The sequence below is a fragment of the Schistocerca cancellata genome, chromosome 1, assembly GCF_023864275.1.
Source record: "Schistocerca cancellata isolate TAMUIC-IGC-003103 chromosome 1, iqSchCanc2.1, whole genome shotgun sequence".
Classification (NCBI taxonomy): domain Eukaryota; kingdom Metazoa; phylum Arthropoda; class Insecta; order Orthoptera; family Acrididae; genus Schistocerca; species Schistocerca cancellata.
Genome location: NC_064626.1, coordinates 937,529,686 through 937,551,903, shown reverse-complemented (window position 1 = coordinate 937,551,903; position 22,218 = coordinate 937,529,686). Strand labels below are relative to the sequence as shown.

General features: G+C 40.1%; 1 protein-coding gene across 1 annotated transcript in view; it reads left to right on the top strand.

The window, feature by feature from the left end:
- Positions 1-22,218, top strand: part of LOC126191473 (transcription elongation factor SPT6) — a 169,841-nt gene that overhangs the window by 11,190 nt on the left and 136,433 nt on the right. Inside the window, exons 2-5 of the mRNA XM_049932355.1 lie at positions 3,387-3,465; positions 7,329-7,537; positions 7,616-7,732; positions 19,633-19,796. Coding sequence (XP_049788312.1) covers positions 3,387-3,465; positions 7,329-7,537; positions 7,616-7,732; positions 19,633-19,796 — 569 coding nt within the window. The remainder of the gene's footprint in view (positions 1-3,386; positions 3,466-7,328; positions 7,538-7,615; positions 7,733-19,632; positions 19,797-22,218) is intronic.

Sequence of the window (22,218 nt, the reverse complement as noted above, 5' to 3'; positions counted from 1 at the left end):
CGGCCTTCTTATCTAAAGATAAGATGTAGGTTATTAGTAACCATGGAAGTAAGGAAGGACTTCAGCGATAGAAATTTATGAATATGGAAAGACGGAAAAGATAGACAGATCCTCAAGCTGAGAAGTAAGAAAGGAAAAAGTAGATGTGATTGCTAGGATCAAAGAAGATTGCCCCAAAGACAGGAAACCCTTCCCATCCCCCTTTCCCAGTATCCCTACCTCTCAGGTACGTGAGTGAGACGCCAGAGGTTTGGTGTTAATCGTCTCCTACAGAACGGACTTGTCCGACCTTCACCCTTTGAGGTCCCTGAACGAAATCCTAGCAACCCTATTGAAATGGCAAATGAAGAAGAATCAGGCACACTTGTTTGTGTGGGTTGTTTGAAAGGTGTGATGTGTGTTTTGTGTTAGTCATGAATTATCTGTTCTTGTAAATCAAGCTTTTAGCTACAATACCCACCCCTTTCAAAATTTATACAAACCCTCCCATCTATATCTCATCTCATGCAAGGTATAAAATACTCTACACAAAATAGAAAAGCTATATGCTATGGTATAACAGTTGTTCAGCTAGTCGCATCATATTACATTTTCTATAAATACACTACTTTATTCAGTTTATTTTGTCTAGATATCACTTTTTTCTGTGATTCTCTTAAGTTGGTCTCTATTTTATTGTCATATTTAGTTTTTTAAGCAATAAGATAATAGGATAGCTTTAGATTTTAAAGAAATTTGGTGCAGGAAAACTATTTTGGAAGAAACATCGAAAACAACACGGGATCCGACGATTGTCACTCCGCCCGTTAACTCAGAATGTTAACGTCCCTTGGGTTCCATGGATCTGATATTAACTTTTCTTATGCACTGGCAGATCAGTAATTTTCTTTAAATTTCTTTTGAAAGTCTTCCCAAGAGCAAAAATTATCAATATTCATTGTACGCCATTCTGAGGCTTTCCTAAAAGCATACCCCACAGAAAATTTGATCTTCTTAGAATCTTCCCAATTTTTTGGTAATGCTTGGTTAAAACTTTTTAAGAAATGGGTCGGATGTACATCTCCGTCCGGCTTAAATTTAGGGAATTGTCTTGATAACCCTGAATTAGCTCCCCATTGTAAATAAGTCACAGCTTCACTAGATAATGCAATGTTAGGTGAAAATACCCTTTTTTTCTACTTTATCTTGGATAAGCTTAATCTCTTTCCACAGGTTGTTTGTACACTTCCTGGTATCATTAAGTTTGGAAGAAGGAATAGGTGATATGTTGCCGGATGTTATTCTCTCGGTAACTTTTCAGTCTATAATTTCTTCAAATTATTCCTCCAAACTAATTACATTTATAATATCTGAGTTGGCTATTTTCACTTTGAAATTCCATTTTACATTATCTACTCGTGTACTGATATCTGTAATATGCAACTGAATGATCAGCATTAATTCATTTTTCTTCTCTACACTCTCTTTCAAAGTATACAACCCATGCCTTACGTCATTATACTTAATATTGTACACATTTTCAAACGATCCTAACTTTTCAATAAGTTCGGATTCTACATTGTTACATTTTTCTCTCAATGTCCAGCTGTAACTTCTTGATAAATCTTGCAAATTGTCATTCTTTTTCTGACTAAGGTCAGCAAACATTTGATTTGTATGAGTGGTTAAAGAATTTGTCAAATAGTTCTTCAAATCTATTTTTAAATTCACTACTTTAGTACTTACAGCATCAAATTCAGTCTTCAGAGCACCCATGCTTTCACATAGATTACTAAATTCTTTACTTTGAGAGTCTACTGTGGCACTTGACAAACCTAAATTTGATGCTTGCGTATTGAGTTTCCCTCTGAGCATTTGAAGCCTCACTCTGGGTATTTAATTGCGAATGTAGTAAGTTTAACTTAATACTCTGAGCATTTAATTGAGAATTTACCAAACCTAGTTCTTTACTTAATGTTGCACTCTGAGCTTTGATTAAATTTATCAACTCAGCGCAGTCAGGCACTTCTTTGCTAATTTTCGTGGCCATAGCTGGGTCTTAGGTCTCTCCAGCCTGTTGTATATTTCCCATACTCTTGTATGCTTTAGCTCTTGTAAGCATTTAAAACTAACTTTAAATATGATAACTATACAAATAAAGCTCACTCAACAGTATCTTGTACCACTTTGTATTAAAGTAATGAAGTTTTGTTTCACGCTCACCTGGCGTAGAATTCTTGTAGCATATGTGAGCAGATGTGAAGGCAGTAGTTAAACAGTGATGTAGAGGCCTGCACAGGATAGACTAGCGAGAAGAGTTGCGTTAAACTAGTCTTCAGATTGAAGGTCGTGACGATGCAAAACTGAGAGCAGAAACAATATTACCATATGTAAATGGGGAGACATTGTTGAAAGCAAATGTTGCATTTGTGCACCCCAAGAACATGTGACCTGTTCACAACATATATAAACAATGTGGCAGACAACATTTTTAGCTTCCTATGGTTGTTAGTAGAGAGTGTAGTACTACACATGGAAATCTTGTCATTAGAAAATTGTTTCAAAAAGGAGGTAGATTTGAAGAGGATCAGCACTTGTTGCAAAAATGGACAGTCTGACTCTTAACATTAATAACTGTAATATAACCTATGTAAATACAATAAAAGACGTGGTATAATTTTACTTTATGCTCAGCTATCAATATCTGGTATCAGTCACTGCCATCAAGTAGCTAGTACATGGAGTAATTTAACATGGATCTAAACTATCAGTCTCTCTGTTGGATTGGAAGTTGTTGGACTGAGGCTTAACAGAGCAATCCTAAAGAAGTTAATTCGCCCACAAAATAGATTATTTACAAAAGCTTTGACCATTTATAGAGTACTTTCCATCAGTCCTGGACACTTAGGAAATAGGATTAACATGTGTGTGAGAGAGAGAGTGACACACTCCATCATGGATGTGTTTAGTCAGTGAGGTCATACAGAATGGTTCAACATCCTCTTGCAGAAGACACTACAACAAAGATGCTGTGCATCTCATGTTTTTTTCCAGTATTTATCAAGAAATTTATTAGTTCTTCCAACCTATATCTTACATATTGAAGGAAAAGGGGGGGCAGATATAGACACATCGAAGTGTGTACAGAGCATTATCAGCAACTATTCTTCTCACAATCTGCGGCTGGATAAGGAAGGTAGAAACATTCTCTGGTACAGTGTAGCACTGTTACATTCTCATTTGGCCATATATGACCCACATTTTTTTTATGGAAAAGAGAGCTTTGGTTTGAAAGACTCTTATTTTTTATTTGAAGTATTTTATTTTTCTTGAGTCTTGTAACTAAGCCATTTGCTATGAAGCTTTCATGTGTGAGCTTTTTGTGATCTCAGTTTGTTGCTCAACAGGATGAGGAAGTCGAAGGATACGGGAAAAAGAATAAACGTGCTAAGGCAGTCGACAGTGACGATGAAGATGAAGAAGAAGGTAATGTTTTGGGATGCTCCGTATATGTATATTGATTCTTTACAGCTTGTGTAATTTTAGTCTTTTTTTTTTTTTTTTTAAAAAATTATGTGGGTTTCATATAGGAAATAACAGTTTATTATTCTTAAAGTGTTTACCATGCAAAATCAGCTTCATAATCTGAGAAAGAAATTACCAATCCTACCATAGCAACATTGCCATTTTTTTCTCTCTTTTGTGTTTTTATTAAAAAGAATCAACACAGGATCTGAGGATTTTATGTTCACAGATATCATATTTATCACACTTCTAACCAGTTAAAAGCCGTTGACAAAGATATTGGAATTCTCAGTATTGTGTAGTAGTTATTAAAGTGTCAGCTATATCACACTATTTTCTTACGTCTTTTTCCTTGGTCATTTGAAGCAAGTGAATTGATCACAATGGTCTTGTGACTACCCATATGGAGAATCCCTTGAATAGTTCCATCTATTGGTTACAGTGTAAGAAATTCCCTTTATCAAGTTAACTCGAACATATTGATTGATAATGGCCATAAGCTAGTGTCATCACTGAAGACCTGAATTGGGATGTGAAGTTCAACAAGAAGTCTTGTCTTTCTGTTCCCCTGATTGCAGACTTATAACTCAGGTATATTTTCGACTGAAGACACATTAATTCAGACTTAGGATGTCTGTGTGGTGCTACTGTTCATATTTCTTTCAGTCACTTTCTTAAAAGGGTGTCCAGGAAATGAGTTGTGATCCTCTGTATGTACAGAAAAGCAGCATACTAATTGATAGAAGTAATAATGGAATTAATGTTTGCATATTAATGATTGTACCTCCCATTACTTTTCTACATGGTTACCTTCATTTTTGAGAAACAATTAGTTTATTGAATTCAAATGGTGATCTTTTTAACTTCATCATTATTACAAAAGTGCAGGATTTATCGTTATGCTGTGCCTATTCTTTGTAAACATTAAATCAACTGCTTTCATTGGTTCCTGTCACTTGTTGCGGTTGTCCTCATCGTCACAAACATCTCATGTCCCGAATTTCACATTTTCACTCACGTGTGAACCTGTCTGTGTTCCAGTGCTTCATATATTTCATAATAAGCTATTGCTAAAGTGTATCACACATTTAGAAACTGAAGCACTACTCAGTTTTTCCATGCATAGCTATCATGCATTTCTCTACGTATACAAAGACTTGTAACCTCCCACGACAGTTCACAACATATACTCTAACCCACACAATGGTATTTTGCTGTTAATGTGAAATTTTGCTATACTGCAGTGGTGCTGGCATTGATCAAATGAAGTTCCTTTCGGGATGAAGTACCTTATTAACTTTATTTGTACCATTTTTGTGTGTGTAAGTTGTCATAACCCAGTGTAGCTCAGAACATACTTATTCAGAAGCTCAAATTCAGATCAGAGGTGACATCAAATTTTAGGTCATCCATTTCTTAGTGCATGGGCAGTCGTACACACAAGTGAAATGGCAATGGAGTCAAGCTGAATTTTTTCAGGTCACTGTGTTTGGGAACATTACAGAATGACTTGGATGTTAGGCTAAGGACGTAGATGTGGTGGTGATGAGGAAACAAGACTCTGGATTAGCTTACGGGCCTGCTTTTCATATCTTCTTTATGTGTTTCCAGTGAACATGCAGAAGTAGTTTTATAAATTCTGTAAGTTTAAAACATAGATGAGGCATACTAGATTCCCTAGTTAATTACCAGAGCAAATGGCCACCCTGACCTGTAACTTTAAGATTCGGGTTTACACACCAGTGTTGTTTCACACGTGGTTTGTAGACCTACAAACCATGAACAATGGAAATGTCAGATTATATTGCTCTAATCAAACCCTTAGGTTCAAGTGCTTGTCACAGTGAAAGTGGCATACATACATAGATTCATGTAGACCATTGTACAATGGAAACTAATAACACTAGTCCAGAGGTATGTGCATGCAAGCTTGGAAGTCCTATACAAGCTTAATTGTGTATCACGCCCACTTACATAGTATCTGCTGCAGGCTCGTCTATCCGAGGCTGTCTGGAACTCTTCTGGCCTCTATACACATCATTTCGGGCCGTTTGCTTGCAGATGGTATGTGGCTGTGTCACTTTTTACCACCATTTCGCAATCAGTGAGCGTGAAGTCAGCAGTTTCCTAGTGCACATGGCATGGTAATGGATTGACGAAAGCAGCTTGCCACTGTTAGTCTCTACCTAAGTTACAAGGCTTACAGTTAATATTCATACTTTAATGATTTCCCTTTTTTTCTGGCAGCCCTATATGATTTAGGTATTACAAAGTGCACACATGTCCTGTGACTAAATCGTTATCTTCTGTGTCAAAGTAGCTTTAGCTGTGTTCATTTCAACAACCACATTAATGTAGAATGTAAAACATTATTTTAGGACATCTAATCAATAAGTACCATTAAAGGAAGAAGGATAACTACTCACAATATAGTTAGTGTTGAGTGGTTGACAGGCACGTAAACATGACTAAAGTCTTTGCTAAGATCTCAGATAGTGTCTTCCAGTGAGCTAACAGGCTAACAAAAAACACACATTCACTCACATGGTCGGCAACATTGTTGCCAGGTGTGTAAGAGTTCTGAGGAAGGGCATTGTCCAGAATATGAGTGAAAATTTCAACCTTGTTTACGTGCCTGTCAACTACTTAAAGCCTCAACTGTTTGGCAAATAGTTACCTTCACTCCTTCCATTATTTGTGTTCTACCCATGACTTTCCAGTATTGCATTAATTGTCAAGTAAAGCTGCTCTAATGTGAAGGCCAGTCCTTTCCAGCACAAGTTTCTCTGAGGTATGCAAATGGGAATTGTCTTTCCATCACATCCCGTCTCTCTTTTGTCTGTACCACTCCTTCTCTGTCCAGATCACCCACTGCCTACTCCCACCACTCTCCCTCTCCACCTCCCCTTTGTGGGCATTCTCCCTCTACCTCCGTCCCTCCCTCCGTCCCTCCTCCTCCTCCCTCCCACCCTCTCTCTCTCTCTCTCTCTCTCTCTCTCTCTCTCCACCTCCCTCCCTCCCTCCCTCCCCCTCCCCCTCCCCCTCCCCCTCCCCCCTCTCTCCCCCTCCTCCTCTCCTTCCCCCTCCTCTCTCCAGTCCCCCCTTTTCAGCCCCCCCTCCTCCTCCTCCTCCTCCTCCTCTTACTCTCTACCCTCCCTCTCATCCTCTTCATTTTCACCTTTCTGTCCTTTTCCCCCCCTTCCCTTTTCCTCCTCCTGTCTTTCTCCTTCATCCTACACCTTTTTTTGTTGTACCTTCTGTACCTTTCTTGTCTTATTGTGCAGCTGCGAAAGTCATCTGTCCAAAGACCTGCCCGTTTCCCACTACCCCCTCCTTGGGTCCTTCCCTACCTGCTCCCCACCTCCTTGAGCTCAGGCAACTGCTTTCAGTAATGAGTCTTATAGTATCGACGGGAGTGTGGTTTGGGTGTCTGTGTGGTTGTGCGCGTGAATGTGTGTACTGTTGTTGGAAAAATAGCTAGTGCTCAAAAGGTAGTGCGAATACTGTTTTCTGTATGTGTTAACTGTGCTTCGTGCACCAGTCCACTATAGGTCAGTTGTTACCTTAATTTTATGTATAGCTGCATCTAGGAATTTCCATTATTGTTATAATTATGAACTAATTTCACGCTAAAGTTACCATATTCTTGTGTATGTGCAAAGGTACCTAAAAATAAATTTTTGCCAATTGTTGTTAAGTTACTAGATCATGATGGTTTTTATTGTGGTAATAAATAATACGAAAAAAAAATATTGGTTTGATTGTGTGGCATATGGAAGGATTGATTTTGAAATGTAACTAATACTAAACATTTAATGTTGCAGATGATGAGGACAAGCTTCGAGAAGAGCTAAAGGATCTTATAGATGATGCACCAATTGATGAAAGTGATGGAGAAGATTCTGATGGATCAGGTGGAAGTACAAAGCGTAAGAAACGGGATGATGATGACGATGATGACTATGATGATCGCCTTGAAGATGAAGATTATGATCTAATTGAGGAGAACTTGGGAGTAAAAGTTGAAAGACGTGTAAGTGATAGTTATAGATTAACCTCAGTGTCTTGTAGACTCTGTCTTCTTCTGTACTTACGTGTTCTTTGGTTTTAGAAACGTTTCAAACGTTTGAAACGAATTCAAGATGAAGAATCAGAAGAGGAGCAAGAAGAACAAAATGAAGACGAGAGAGATGCTATTGCAAATGAGTTATTTGAAGGCTCAGACCACGTAAGTGTTTTTTTTTTTTGTGTGTGAATTTACCTTTAAATTGTTAAAATCAGTGTATCTCTCCTTTCATCAAGGAAAGGTTTGTTCATCGGTAAGTCTGTTTGAAATGCCAATATTTAATTTTTTGTATTGATAGTTATCAAATTTGTTTGTGAGTTAATTGGAGGTATTACGAACTAATTCTGGGAATACTCATTTAAGAGTTGAAACCTTGTAAGATTGAGTAGTCTTGTTGACTATAACCATATAAACTATTCATATATCCCGGAAACCATGGAATGAGTTGACAAGTACTGAATATAAATATAGGGTGTACATAAAGTGTGGGAATGCTTTTAATTATTTATTGCACAAGAACTAAACATTGTACAGACGTCATAAGTATTGCATTTTGAAGATAAAAATGGAAAGTTTTTTTACAAACATTTGATATGCGAACCATGAGTGATCTGGCAGAAATCAATATGGTAATCGAATTCTTGCCATACCTGTCCCAGCGTGGCATCATCGACTGTGTCAGTCGCTTCCCGTATTCTCTCCTGGAGCTCTGCTACATCACGTGGTAGAGGCAGTACATACACCAGACCTTAAATGTGCCCCCACAGAAAAAAGTCATACGGAGTGAGATCTGGTGGTTGGGGAGGTCATTTCCTGAAACAGCTGTCCCCTTCTGCAGCACGGCTGATCAATCGATGCAGCAGCTCTGTGTTCAGGGACCCACAAACTTCACGATGAAAATAGGGTGGAGCCCCATCCTGCTGAAAGATGAACGGAGAGTCAGATTGCATTTGAGGCATCAGCCATTGCTGCAACATGTCCAAGTAGCAATATCCAGTGAAAGTGTTCTTGGCGAAGAAGAATGGCCCGTACACTTTTCGATGTGACAAGGCGCAAAAAACATTTACCTTTGGCAATCACGCTCAAATTCAATGCATTTGTGCGGATGCTTTGTACCTCAGATTCGACAATTATGCCTGTTCACTTTCCCATTAATGTGAAAAGTGGCTTCGTCGCTAAAAATTAAGTGATCAACAATGCCATCTCCATCCTCATTCAGTTGTCGCAACTATGAACAGAACTCAAAACGCTTGTCTTTTTCGTCATCATTGAGCTTCCGCAATAGCTCCAATTTGAATGGTTTCATAGACAGCTTCTGTCGCAGGACTTTCCACACTGTCACTGAGTCATTTAAAGTTCATGGGATGCACAACACATTGATTTCTTTGGACCCTTATGAATGTCTCTCGTATGCACTCCAGATTCACTTCTTTCCCACTGGGACGTCTGCTTCTTGTTACCAGGCACAAGCAAGCCATCGTAATGAATTTATTGTGCCAGTGGTAAATGGCCTTCCTTGTTGGTGGTTTCTTACTGTGCTTGGTTCTAAACATCCTTTAAACAGCTGTAGCACACTTGTTTTTGTCGAGCTCCTGTTGAACAGCTGTAGCACACTTTAAGCTCTCTCCGCACCTGAACTCGCTATGTTTGCAGCTAGCGCTGACTATCGGCAAATTACGCTGTGGCGGTATACATGAAAAAACTTTGAGGGGTTTCTCTTCAAAATGACATTTATGATATCTGTACAATGTTTGGTTTTTGTGCAATAAATAATTGAATGTGTTTTTGGACTTAATGTACACCCTGTATAGAGGGTGTGAGATGTGGGCTTCAAGATAATGTTGGAAGAACAAAAGATTTGTCAAGTAGGTAAATCAGTAAGTGTTTGACACTGGAAAGGATAATAAGCCTATGCATGGGTGGAAACCCTTGTGTGCTATCAATATTGACATTGTCAATAAGCAGGCATTTAGTCAGTTAATAGACTGATATGGAAAAAAGATAGAAATTTAGAAGAATTTAGTTTGATACTAGAAATTCCAGGATGGAAACAATGAGTATAAATGAGAAAAGGTAACCAATCACATGCACATGACTGATCAGTGGCATGTAAGCACACACATCAATTCAGGAAAAATCTCACTAGTGTTCACTCTTTTCCGAATTTGAGCGCGCGCACACACACACACTCTCTCTCTCTCTCTCTCTCACACACACACACACACACACACACACACATACACATACACACACACACAGTACCCTCCCACTCCTCCTCATCCATCATTTAATAATCCGCAAATTCCTCATCCATCATTTAATAGTCCGCAAACTGTAGATCTCACTGTTAATGGCTGAAGTCAGTTCAGTGGTCAGAGCAAGGGAAGGAGATACTGCCTCAGGTAGGAGAACATCTAGAAAGTCACTGCAGTCTTCAGACTAACCTTCAGTTTGCAGACAGCTTTAGTTTACTCACTTCATCTTCCCACTGCCACTGTGAGCCAGCTGCGTTCCCAGACCTCTGCCAGCACTCTTAAAGCCCCCTCCTCCACCCCACCACCCCATGGCATTGTTAAAAGAGAGGCATTATGCATCATGCAGAGGATTATTATTGAAATTTCGAGATAGCAATTTCCAAGAAGATCCGACAATGGATTACTTTCTCCCGTGCCTCACATACATCTTGGTGACCATGATGAGAAAATTTGAGAAATTAAAGACTGGGAGGGGGATCAGTTAGTGTTACCAGAAGTACCCTGGAGCATACACTATCTTGTAGCTTGCATAGTATGGTATAGATGTAGATGAACTTCTCATAAACTATATCAGCTCTTAGGTGTGTGTGTGTGTGTGTGTGTGTGTGTGTGTGTGAGAGAGAGAGAGAGAGAGAGAGAGAGAGAGAGAGAGACTAGATAAATAGGTGGTGTGATTTTTAAGTATAGGGAGAATGTTCTGATAGAAACTAAATAATTTAGGAGCATAGGAGACCACTTATTGAATAGCAGCTAAATGTTGAGTCGTTGACTGGTGCACACAGAAGGAAACTTGTCAGCTTTCCCAATAAATCCTGTCTGGAGCTAGAATACAACCCCCCCCCCCCCCCCCACACACACACACACGCACACGCACACACACACCTGCACTCTTGTATTGTCTGGTTGGACACAAAGTGCTGGGGTTACATTTTGCCGGGGGCCAAGATGGAATGGGAGAGTGGGGATTGTGAGGGAGATAGATAGGGGGGGAGAAGCAGGGTGAGGGATTAGGCATGGGTAGCTAGTGGCTCAGAGGGATGCAGGAGGTTTACCAGCTAGGAATGTAGGAGGGAGGAGTGACAGGTGCACAAGCTGGGCATGTGATGCATGTGTGCCTGAGCTAGTGCAGTGGATGATGGTGACATAGCAGATGAAATGGAAACTTTAGGATAGAGGGTGTGAGGATAATGGTTTAACAGAGATTGTGGCCAGGAGACTTACAGGAGCAAAGGATGTGTTACATGGGTAATTCCTATCTGCTTAGTTCAGAAAAATTATTGTTGGAGGGAAGAATCTTGGTGGTGCAGGTTGTGAAGCAGCCATTTTTGAGCACTGTTTGGCTGTGACCATTCATTCTGATAAACAACTGGTTGATTGTCATACCAGTATTAAAAAAATACTGTGCAGTGATTGCTACAGGTTTGTAATATGACATGGCTGCTTTCACAAGTGGCTCTGTCTCTGATGGGGTAGGATAAGCCTGTGACAGGACTGGAAGGGGAAGTGCTGGGTGTGCAGATTGGGCAGGTCTTGTGTCTTGGTGTTTCACAGATATATGATTCCTGTTGCAAGGGGTTGGGAGTGGTGTAGAGATGGACAAAGCTGTTGTGTAGGTTGGTGATGGAATACCACTTTAGGGGGAACGGGAAGGATCTTAATATCTAGGCATGATGATAGATTATCAAAGCCCAGGCGAAAGATATGATTCATTTCTCCCAGTCCATGGTGATATTGGATGACCAGGGAGAGGGGCACACCTTTGTAGCTGATTCTTGTGGTGGTGGTGGCGGTGGGAGGATATGGCATGGGAATCTTGTTTGTGGACTTGGTATGGGGTGTACTGCCTGTCTGTGAAGGTCCTAGTGAGACTTAGCATACTTGGCAAAGGAGTTCTCACCTCCAGATATGCCATTCAGGGGTGGCCAGGCTGTATGTGAGAGATTTTTTTGTGTGAAAGGGATTCCAGCAATCAAAACACAGGTACTGTTGGTGGTTAGTGGCACAAGGGTGCAAATGCTCGTGGTGATCAGTGAGAGTTGGTGATAAGCACCCTTACTGCTGAAATGAGATTATGAGATCATGTGTGTTTGTGTTTATAGAAATATATATAAGGTGAGAGCTGAATTCAAAAGATTAAGTAATAAGAGCTATAGGTAAAATGAAATTAGGTTCTGTTTGGATTGGTGTGCTGATTTATTTTGGAGATATTCTGGGGGTGTGGGACAACTGCTTGTGATGTCAGAGCAGGCAGCAGACTGAGTCTGCAGAGCAGTGAAGCGTGCCATCGAGCTCCAGCCATTCTGTGGTCATGGGACTTGGTAACTAGGGAGACCTATAGATAACACAGAACCGTATTTGACTCAGGAGCAGAATGAGTGTGTGTTCTTGTTATTGTTCTAGGAAGTTATTGTTGTCAGAAGTTAAACAAATTTGTAATTGGAATAATAAACCCTTGGTTGTGAACCTACCAGAGCCTGTTACTATGTAACAACAGTCATTTCACAGGAAAAGTCTGGTGGAAGGAGGGATCCCTCCAGAACAAGTAAAAAGATTGCATCAAGAAGGAGAGGATCCTAGTAGTGGTTTTAATATAGGCAGAGATGAGGATGAAGCCATTAGAGAGATGGAGAACAATGTCCAGGAAGGTGGCATGTTGGGTTGAGGAGGACCAGGTAAATTGGATGAGAGGGGTGTTGATGTTGTGGAGGAAGGAGGATGGGGTGTCTTGGCCCTGAGTCCAGATCATGAAGATGTCATCACTGAACCTGAACCAGACAAGGGGGTTGGTATTCTGGGAGGCTAGAAAAGTTCTCTCCAGATGGCCTATAAAAAGATCGGCACAAAAGGGTAGCACGCAGATGCCCATGGGTGTGCAGCAGGTTTGTTTGTATACCTTCACCTCAAAGTGGAAGTACCAGGTGTACCGGTGTGAAATGAGCATTTTTTTATGAAAATGAAACACTAATTTTGAATTGAAAAGTAAAACCATTTAATTCAAAGTACTGACCATTGTTTTCTATACATTTTGACCACATTTCTGGCGATTTGTGGACACCATGCCAATAGAAATGTCCGTCTTTTGAAGCAAACCAATCGACACCCAATTTTCGACTTCTTCGTAGGAATCGAAGTGTTCCTCAGCCAATGCGTGTCCCATTGATGAAAACAAATGGTAGTCGGAAGGGGCCAAGTCTGGTGAATACGGCGGGTGGGGTAACAGCTCCCAGCCAAGTGTTTTGATTGTATCCTGAACCAGTTTTGCTTTGTGTGCAGGTGCATTGTCGTGTAAAAAAATTACTTTGCCATGTCTTCTGGCCCATTCTGGTCTTTTTTCGATCAGTGTGTAGTTCAAATTGATCATTTGCTGTCTGTAGCGATTAGTATTCACAGTTTCACCGGGTTTTAGAAGCTCATGATACACCACACCTTTCTGATCCCACCAAACACAGAGCATTGTCTCCTTGCCGAATCGATCTGGTTTTGCAGTTGATGTTGATGGTTGTCCTGGATCAACCCATGATTTTTCCCGTTTAGGATTCTTAAAATAAACCCATTTTTCGTTGCCAGTAACAATTTAATGCAAAATTGATTTTCTTTCATGTCTTTGAAGCAAAATTTGACAAATGGTTTTTCGGTTTTCCATCTGTCTTTCATTCAATTCATGTGGCACTCATTTTCCACACTTTTGGATCTTTCCCATAGCTTTCAAACGGTCAGAAATTGTTTGTTGTGTAACATTTAGCATTGCTGCCATTTGCTTCTGAAGCAAAGTATCATCTTCATCCAATATTGCTTGCAATTCGGCGTCTTTGAACTTTTTTAGTGGTCTTCCATGTTCTTCATTTCTGACATCAAAATCATTATTTCTGAACAATTGAAACCATCTTTTGCATGTTGCTTCTGATAGAGAATGATCACCGTATGCCTCGACAAGCATTCGATGCGACTCTGCAGCACTGTTTTTCAAATGAAAACAAAAAATTAATACTTTCCGCAAATCATCACTTTCTGGTACAAAATTCAACATTGTTAACACGATGAAAACATATGTTGTTGTTTGTTCCATGATTCGATGTATACTTAATATCTTTGGCAGATGTCATACCAACCAAACAAAACAAACAAAAAAAAAGAAAGAAAATTAAGGCTCGTTCACAACAAATGTTCCCTATTGACACATTTGTATCGTAACGCTCATTTCATACTGGTACACCTGGTAGTTGTGTGTCAGGATATAGTTGGTAATGTGTATGAAGACTGAGATAGAGAGTTTGAAGTCTGGAGGATATTGGGAGAGGTAATGTTTGATAGTGGAAAGGCCATGTGTTTGTGGGATGTTGGTGTGTAAGGAGGGGGCTTCTGCAGTGACGAGTAGAGAGAGTCGAGAGGAAGGTCAGTGAAGGAAGTAGTTAGTGTCTATTATGTAAGAGGCCAGGCTTTGTACTATTGGTTGGAGGTGATGGTCATCAAAAGTGGAAATTCTTTGAGTAGGAGTGCAATAACCAGCTGCTGTGAGAAATCCAGAATTGTTGGGTTTGTGGATTTTGGGAGCATGTAGTGGGGTCAGTATGGCAGAGCTTGTAGGTGGAGGAGTTGGGCAGTTGGCAGAAGCCTTCTGTGAGGTAGCCACTGTGATTCATTATGGCAGTGATGGGTTCCTTTGTGTACATGGAGGATGATTTAAGTCAGGATCTGTTTTGAGGTTGTGTATGATTGTGCTTGCTTCTGCTGAGGATTAGTGTTCTTAGGAAGGTACCTGTGGAAGTATGGTGACACGAAGTTGGAGTGAAGGAATTCCTGGGAGGTGATCTGGGGCTGGTTAGGTTGGTTGTGTGGGGCGGGAAGGTGGGGGGGTTACAATGTTGGGGTTAGGTTGGCTTTGGCTGAATAGAACAAAGAAGTGTTTTCATTGCAGAGATCAGAAGAGAAGGTCTTTGACAAATCCATCTTCACAATCTGAATTAGGGTCAAGAAACTCTGTCTTCATTCCTCCTCAACTTCAGCTACTTCACTCCCATCTGCTTGCTTGGTCCTCCTCAACCCAAAGTTTCACCTTTCTTAGTGTTGACCTCTATCTCTTTGATGATTCCATCCACACTAACCACCAACAGTACCTCCATTTCAACAGCTGTTATTCGTTCCATACAAAAAAATTGCTCCCACACAGCTGGCCATCTGTGGACCTCTCCTAAAGTGGTATCCACCCAGCCTACACAACATTCTGTTCATCCCTATACCACCCCCACTCCCAACCCCTTGCCCAATCCACCCACCCAGCATTTTCTACTCGTCATGTCACAGGCTTGACGTACCCCATCAGAGACAGAGACCTGTGAAGGCAACCATATTGGACACAAACTCTGCTGCAGTCACTGTAAATCTTTACATGGCGGTATGACAACTAACCCACTGTCCATCAGAATGAGTGACCTTTGCCAAACTGTGGCTTAGAACAAAGTTGACCACCCAGTGGCACAACATGCAGCTGAGCACGATGTGTTTGATTTCAGTGATTGCTTCACAACCAAGGCCATCTGGATTCTTACCTCCACCACCAGATTTTCTGAGCTACGCAGATGGGAGCTCTTCTTGCATCACATCCTTCACTCCTGTAACCTTCCTGTCCTCAGTCTCCATTAACCCACTATCCCCACACTGTCCACCCAATAATTCCTGCATCCTATATCCTGTCTCCCGCTCCCAGTCCACACACCTTCATTGTGCACTGCAGCCCACTGGCTCTGGCACCTGTGCATAAAATGCCTAGCATGTGCATCTGGCACACCTCCCTCCCACATTACTGGCAACAAGCAAACCTGCTACCTCCCTCCTAGTCACTAACTACCTACCCGTAACCCTTATTCCTGCCTCCCCACACTGTCTCCCTTTACTAGCCACACCTGATGCAGCCCCCACCCTAGCCTTGTCCACCTGCAAATATGCAATGCTGACATTGTACGTCTGCCTGGTACAATGTAGGGTTGCAAAGGATGTGTTCTGAGTGCCAACAAGCTTTTTTTTTCTCTTTTGCTTGTGCCTGTTGATGCCTCCTTGTTTCTGCTGCTTGGTGACTGGTCTTCTTTACTCACAATCTGAATTATTAAGCCTGATTTTGAGCCTTAAAGTGTATATTCCTTCCAGTCATCTGCAGGTTGTAGTTGTTTCCGTGATTTGTTTTTTGTAGATAAATTTATAACTAGAGTGTAATTATACATTCAAATTTCCATTCATACCTTTACAAAAACACTATTAATCTCTCCAGAAATTATATTTATATGAACTTGCAATGACATACACTTACAATAACTGAAGCTTTACAGACATATATACAAAATTAATTTAAGGTTAAGTCTGTTATGAAACTCACTAGGCCAGTAAAAACAGAACTTGAATCTGGGAGTTGAGCCAAAGGGCAGGGAACAGTTAAGAAGATAATCTCATTTGAAAGCTGTTATCTCTTGGGAAAAAAACCATTTTTAGTATTTTGAGATGTCTGAGTGGGGAGTGGTACTCCAGTGTAAAAGTAGTAGGTAATTAGGTTAAAAAGCATGTTTGGACCCTTATAAATATGCCATTAATTTACTGGTAATTATACGTCACTTTATTTGTGAATACCTTTTTATGAACAATACATTACCTATTAAATTACATAATGGCTGCTGTAATTAACTGTTTTTTGTTGTGTGTTTTGTGTGTAACTTTGTTTTGTGTGTTAGATTGGTAGTATTGTCTTGTGTGATGTTTTTGTTTGTTTTGTTTTGCTAATTCTTGTCCTTTTTTTCCCTTCATTTTTGCAAACACGAACCAAAGGAAAGGGAGGAAATGGTATGTTTATTTCTATCTCATTCTTTTAAGAATAAGTAATCGGAAAACCACTTGTAGCATGTTACTGTGTAATGTTATTCCTAATAATAATGCAAAAAAAATATTTTTTCTGAGATATTGCTAGTTTATATAAGTTTTTAGCACTGAAAGTTCTGCAAACAATTTAACTCGATTGAAAGAAATCATGTTTAGGATGAAAAATTTGAAAAACGAAAAAGGTCATGGAAATGAAGGAAAATAGCTGCTGGAAAAAAATCACAACACCAAGAAGTTGTGCAACATAAAGTTGGTAAGTGTGTTTCTACACCTGCAATATGATGTATATTCAAGTTTCACACCAGTTGCATAAGAGCGGTGCTAGCAGCATCACAATGAGAATCCAAATCATGCTGTAATGGTCATGAGCGTTTGTTACCTTTGAAATTGGACAGGCTGAGTTGATGTTTTTCAAGAGTGTGACAAGGACTCCATTATCAATGCCTCACTAAATTTGAATGAGGTAGTGTAATGGGGCTACAAGAGGCAGGATGGTCCTTCTGTGTTGGCAAGAACGTAGCCACTGTGCATTATTGCTGGCAGCGGCAATCATGGGAATGTACATTTGCAGGAAGACTGAGGTCTGGACATTCACATTACATTACTGGGATGGAATACTGTTTTGTCCGGCATATGGCTCTGGTGCATCATACTGTCTCTGCAGCAGCAATTTGAGTGGCATTGACATCTCAGTGGCAAAAGAAACTGTTACAAATTGTTTACTTCAAGGATAGCTCTGAGCTAGACATGCTGCGGCATGTGTTCCACCGACCCCAAACCATCACCATTTGTGACCTGAGTGGTGTGAAGGGAGAGCTCAGTGGAGGGCAGGATGGAGGTCTGCTGTTTGTTGTGATGAAAGCTGGTTCTGTCTTAATGCTAGTGATGGCATGTGTTGGTTAGGAGGAGGCCAGTTGAGGGCCTGCAACCAACCTGTCCGTGTGCAAGACACACTGGACCTACACTTGGAGTTGTGGCCTCAGTTGTGATTTTGTATGACAACTGGAGCACTCTCTTGGTTTGCCATGTGCCATGACTGCGAATTTCCCGAACAGGGTAGTGCAGTGGTCAGCACAATGGACTCGCATCAATAGGATGATGGTTCAGACTCGTGTCTGGCTATCCTGATTTAGGTTTTCCGTGATTTCCCTAAATCACTTAAGCCAAATGTAGGGATGGTTCCTTCAAAAGGGCAGAGCCGCTTTCCTTATCCATCCTTCCGTGATTTGAGGTTGTGCTCAGCCTCTAATGACCTTGTTGTTGGCAGAACCACTTTCCTTTTCCATCCTTCTGTGATCTGAGGTTGTGCTCAGTCTCTAATGACCTTGTTGTTGGCTGGACATCAAACACTAATCTCCTCCTTCCCCATCTACTCTGACTGCAAATTTATGTGTCAATCTGGTGATTCGACCTGTTGTTCTGCCATTTATGCACAGAATTCCAGAGTGTTTTACAACTGGATAACGCTCACCCACTCACCGCTGTTGTAACCCAGCATGCTCTACAGTGTGTTGAAATGTTGCCTTGGCCTGCGCAGTCACCAGATCGGGCACTTAACGTCCCGGATGTGGATGACAACTCCAGCGTCATCCACAAACAGCATTAACCATCCCTATATTGACCAATAGCAGTTACACCGGTGATTAATGTACCAGCATTTCAAATTTTCAATGGCTAATCTTACACTTATAATAACCGGTGGTCTCACTTAAATATGTTAAGACAAAAATTCCCAAAATTGCATTACGCTATATCAATTAATTTTTGGTGTTGCGATTTTTTTCTACCAGTGTAGTTACTGCAGACATACTACAGTCTTGTAAAAAAAAATTGTTGAATGAAGATGATCTTATTTTTATTTTTTAGTCATTTCAAATCAATATTATGCTACATTTGTGGTTGAAATTAAAGTATTTCTGAAAGTGTCAGGTTAAGCAGCAATTTTCCCATTTTCAGTGACCAGATTTGTTAACAAAATCAGTTTTCTGTTGGAGTTAGATAGGAAGCAAATTTGCAGATGCTGCTAAAATTTTAGTAGCACCCTCCTGTTTCGTTACTTCAACATTTTTTCCTTAGATGATAATGGTCAAAATCACGTTACACAAAAATTTTTGCTCATTTGTTGAATGGTTTTGTTAACCAATTGTTGAACTAATGGAAAACCATTAGTTTAACACCCAAAGGTGTTTCTTCCATTCGTAACGTGGAAAATTGCTTAGTGTGCTCATCTTCACTACAGCAGTGAGAGTACTTTTTAATTATTCTAGTAGCTTTACAGACAAGGCCCTTCAGGACTAATAATTATGGATATTTAATGTTTTTCCATAGTATTCTTGGGTCTCTCATTTCTTATTTAAAGCACTACTAAATATTGGAGATACTGGTAGGCACATGCCACAGCATATTTCATAATCCAAAAAGTCATGCATTTCTTAAAGTACCAGTTGAAATGTAATCCTAGACCAGAACTTAAAAAATGGGCAATAGTAGTTTTGATAAGAACCGTGTGGTTGTATTTGTTCTCCCAGGGCTGCTAACCTTTCTGTAAGAGCCCACTGCTATGTGGTATTCATCCATCATTTGAATGTCTTGTCCTCATTTCACGTAAATCTTTTAAAAGTAATATAAATGCAAGGGGAACCCATTTAAGATTTTTAGATGTTGATGGTGTTGGTGATGTTTCAGCACTCACAAAGTATTATATCTTTAGAAAGTATATGTTTCTCAGCTGTAGTGATATGACACATTATAAAAGTGTCAGCACCAAATTGTGGTGTTTATCTCAAACAGAAACAGGTAGAAATAACATTGTCACCAAGAGCTTTCACTTAACGCATTTCTCTGGGACACAAAACTGGATATCGTGGGTAAGTTAAAGATAGCAGTGAATCATGTTGTCTGCTCTGAACTGTAAACTTACTTTCTATGTTGTTCTCCTATTATAAGGAAGAGGAGAGAGCCTCAGAAAGAGGAAGGGTTGAAACAGAGCGTGTTGATGAAGAAGAAGATGAAGAGGGTGACTATTCAGATGAGGATGATTTCATTGTAGATGATGATGGTCGTCCAATTGCTGACAAAAGAAAACGTCGAAAACCAATATTTAGTGATGCGTGAGTATCAGCTTGACTTGTTTCATTATATTGGAGTAAAATGTGTACAATGATTATGCTTGAATGTTTTGTTAACATTTTAAATGGTTTACCTGGCTATATTAGAGGTTCAGTTTAAAAAGAGAGAGAGAGAGAGAGAGAGAGAGAGAGAGAGAGAGAGAGAGGGGGGGGGGGGGGGGGGTGTAAGCCCTCTTCGGCTGTGCTAGCGACTAAAATATAAGCTTTCCTTTCCTGCATTGGCATATTGTTAATACTTTGGTTGGCCATTTCCTCTGGAAAAAGCAATCTTACTTGGAACACTGTTCAAATGTGGGTACATATATCATTCAGATCAACAATATTTTATGTATTGTTTAAATATGCCTCCTAACTTGTTATAGTCTGATCCACGAACAATGGCGGTTCGTGCATGTTGAGGTACGGACAGGTATTGCATTATTGACAATTACAAGTGACAGTTGCAGTACACACATGTGCGTGCTTTCTGCTTGAGGAAAGAGTATATCTTGTAAATTATGTCTCTCACTTACTTACGCAGAATTTAACAATTTCCACCATAATCAGCAGTGACAACTCACAACAAATGGAATTGAAATTCACCAAACAACTCTCTACAGTCACATTTAATGCTCACAGCAGAACATACTGAACACTGAAACTTCTTGGCAGATTAAAACTGTGTGCCGGACCAAGAGTCGAACTCGGGACCTTTGCCTTTCGCGGGCAAGTGCTCTACCAACTGAGCTACCCAAGCACGACTCACGCCCCGTCCTCACAGCTTTACTTCCGCCAGTACCATCTCCTACCTTCCAAATTTTACAGAAGCTCTCCTCCGTACCAAAGGTCCCGAGTTCGAGTCTTGGTCCGGCACACAGTTTTAATCTGCCAGGAAGTTTCATACCAGCGCACACACCACTGCAAAGTGAATATCTCATACGGAACACTCATTGGCTGTCAGAGATACATTATGTAGGTCCACAGAACAAGCCTAAACTCGACCGCCATCATACGTGACTCCAACTATAGTTTTCTTTAAAAGTATTTAAGTATATATGCTGTTTTGGTAGTAATGTTTATTTCATCAGTGCATTGACTGCGTATTAATTATGTTGCTTCTACACAAAGTCATTGTTACTTAGAATTGTGTTTCGGCTGATTTAGATGGGTTTCTGCTGTTGGGGCTATCAATTAATTCTTCTGGTAATGGAAAATCCAGGATGGAATGTAACAACATAATGAAAAGGATAGTTGCTACTCACCATATAGCAGAGATGATGAGTCATAGGAAGGCACAACAAAAAGACTGTCAGAAAGTTAGCTTTCAGTCAACGAGGTCTTTGTCAAAAATAGATAACATACACACACGCGCTGTGGCGGGGCCGGTGGTCTGCATTCTCTTTCACGTATCGAAAGTCCACCTAACTCGATATGCTTCTTTCCGATGTCCCTTCACTCTGTAGTAGCAGATACGTGCTAGGCATTGTAAAGTAGCGTTGATGAAACCACTGCCTAATACCTACCACACAGAGGCCGTGTAACTCGAGTTGAAAGTCAGTTTGTGAAAGTTCATTTTTAAACAAATCTGGCGTTGCGGAGGATGCAGTCTACTTGCAGATAGCATTTAAAATTAGATTAAATCTGCTTTTTATTCATATGGAAACACATGAAATGGCTATCAAGTCCGTATTTAATATGGTAATGCTCTGATTCAAAGTTCACTGTCTGTACAACATAGTTTCACTCAAAAAGCAGCCAGAATTTTTGCAAGCCCAACCCGACTAATTTTCATGTTCTACCAGGTACCGCCCCACAACTATTCACGAGTTAAACATTCAGTCATTTCAATGGTCTTCTTCGAAAGAAGTGCTTGCCAAAGTATTCCGTACAGAGCATGAAACATGCCACATGGAATTGTTACTACGACCAGCAAGTTCACATGCTCATAGCTCTCAAACTATTTAATTTAGAAACAGCAAACTTTCTTAAATTGTTCGCAACTCCAGTAGCTTCAGTCACAATGTATTCAAATCGCAATTAACTCACTATTTCTTCAATTTTCGGAGCATTTTTATGGAGCTATCTAACATGGTGTTATCCGTAGACTGGTTAGCAAGCGACTTTCTTGAACTATTCTTCTCACTGCCCACTCCACTGTATTTGCATGGGAACAGTTTAATTCTGATTGGCTGTTGATATAAGTGACCAATCAGAATGTTTTTTCCAGATCATTCTCATGGTAAAACTTGCCTTATCCATTCAATAATCTGATAGTAATTAACATCATCAAACCTTCAATTTTTGGTATACTGTTTAATGAAAATAAGCGAAGTACGAATTATTCTTCAAATTGATAAATAAACTTATTCTGCCTCTAACTTTTATTCTGGCTGCTTTTATACAAAAGCAAGCTCACACCGACATA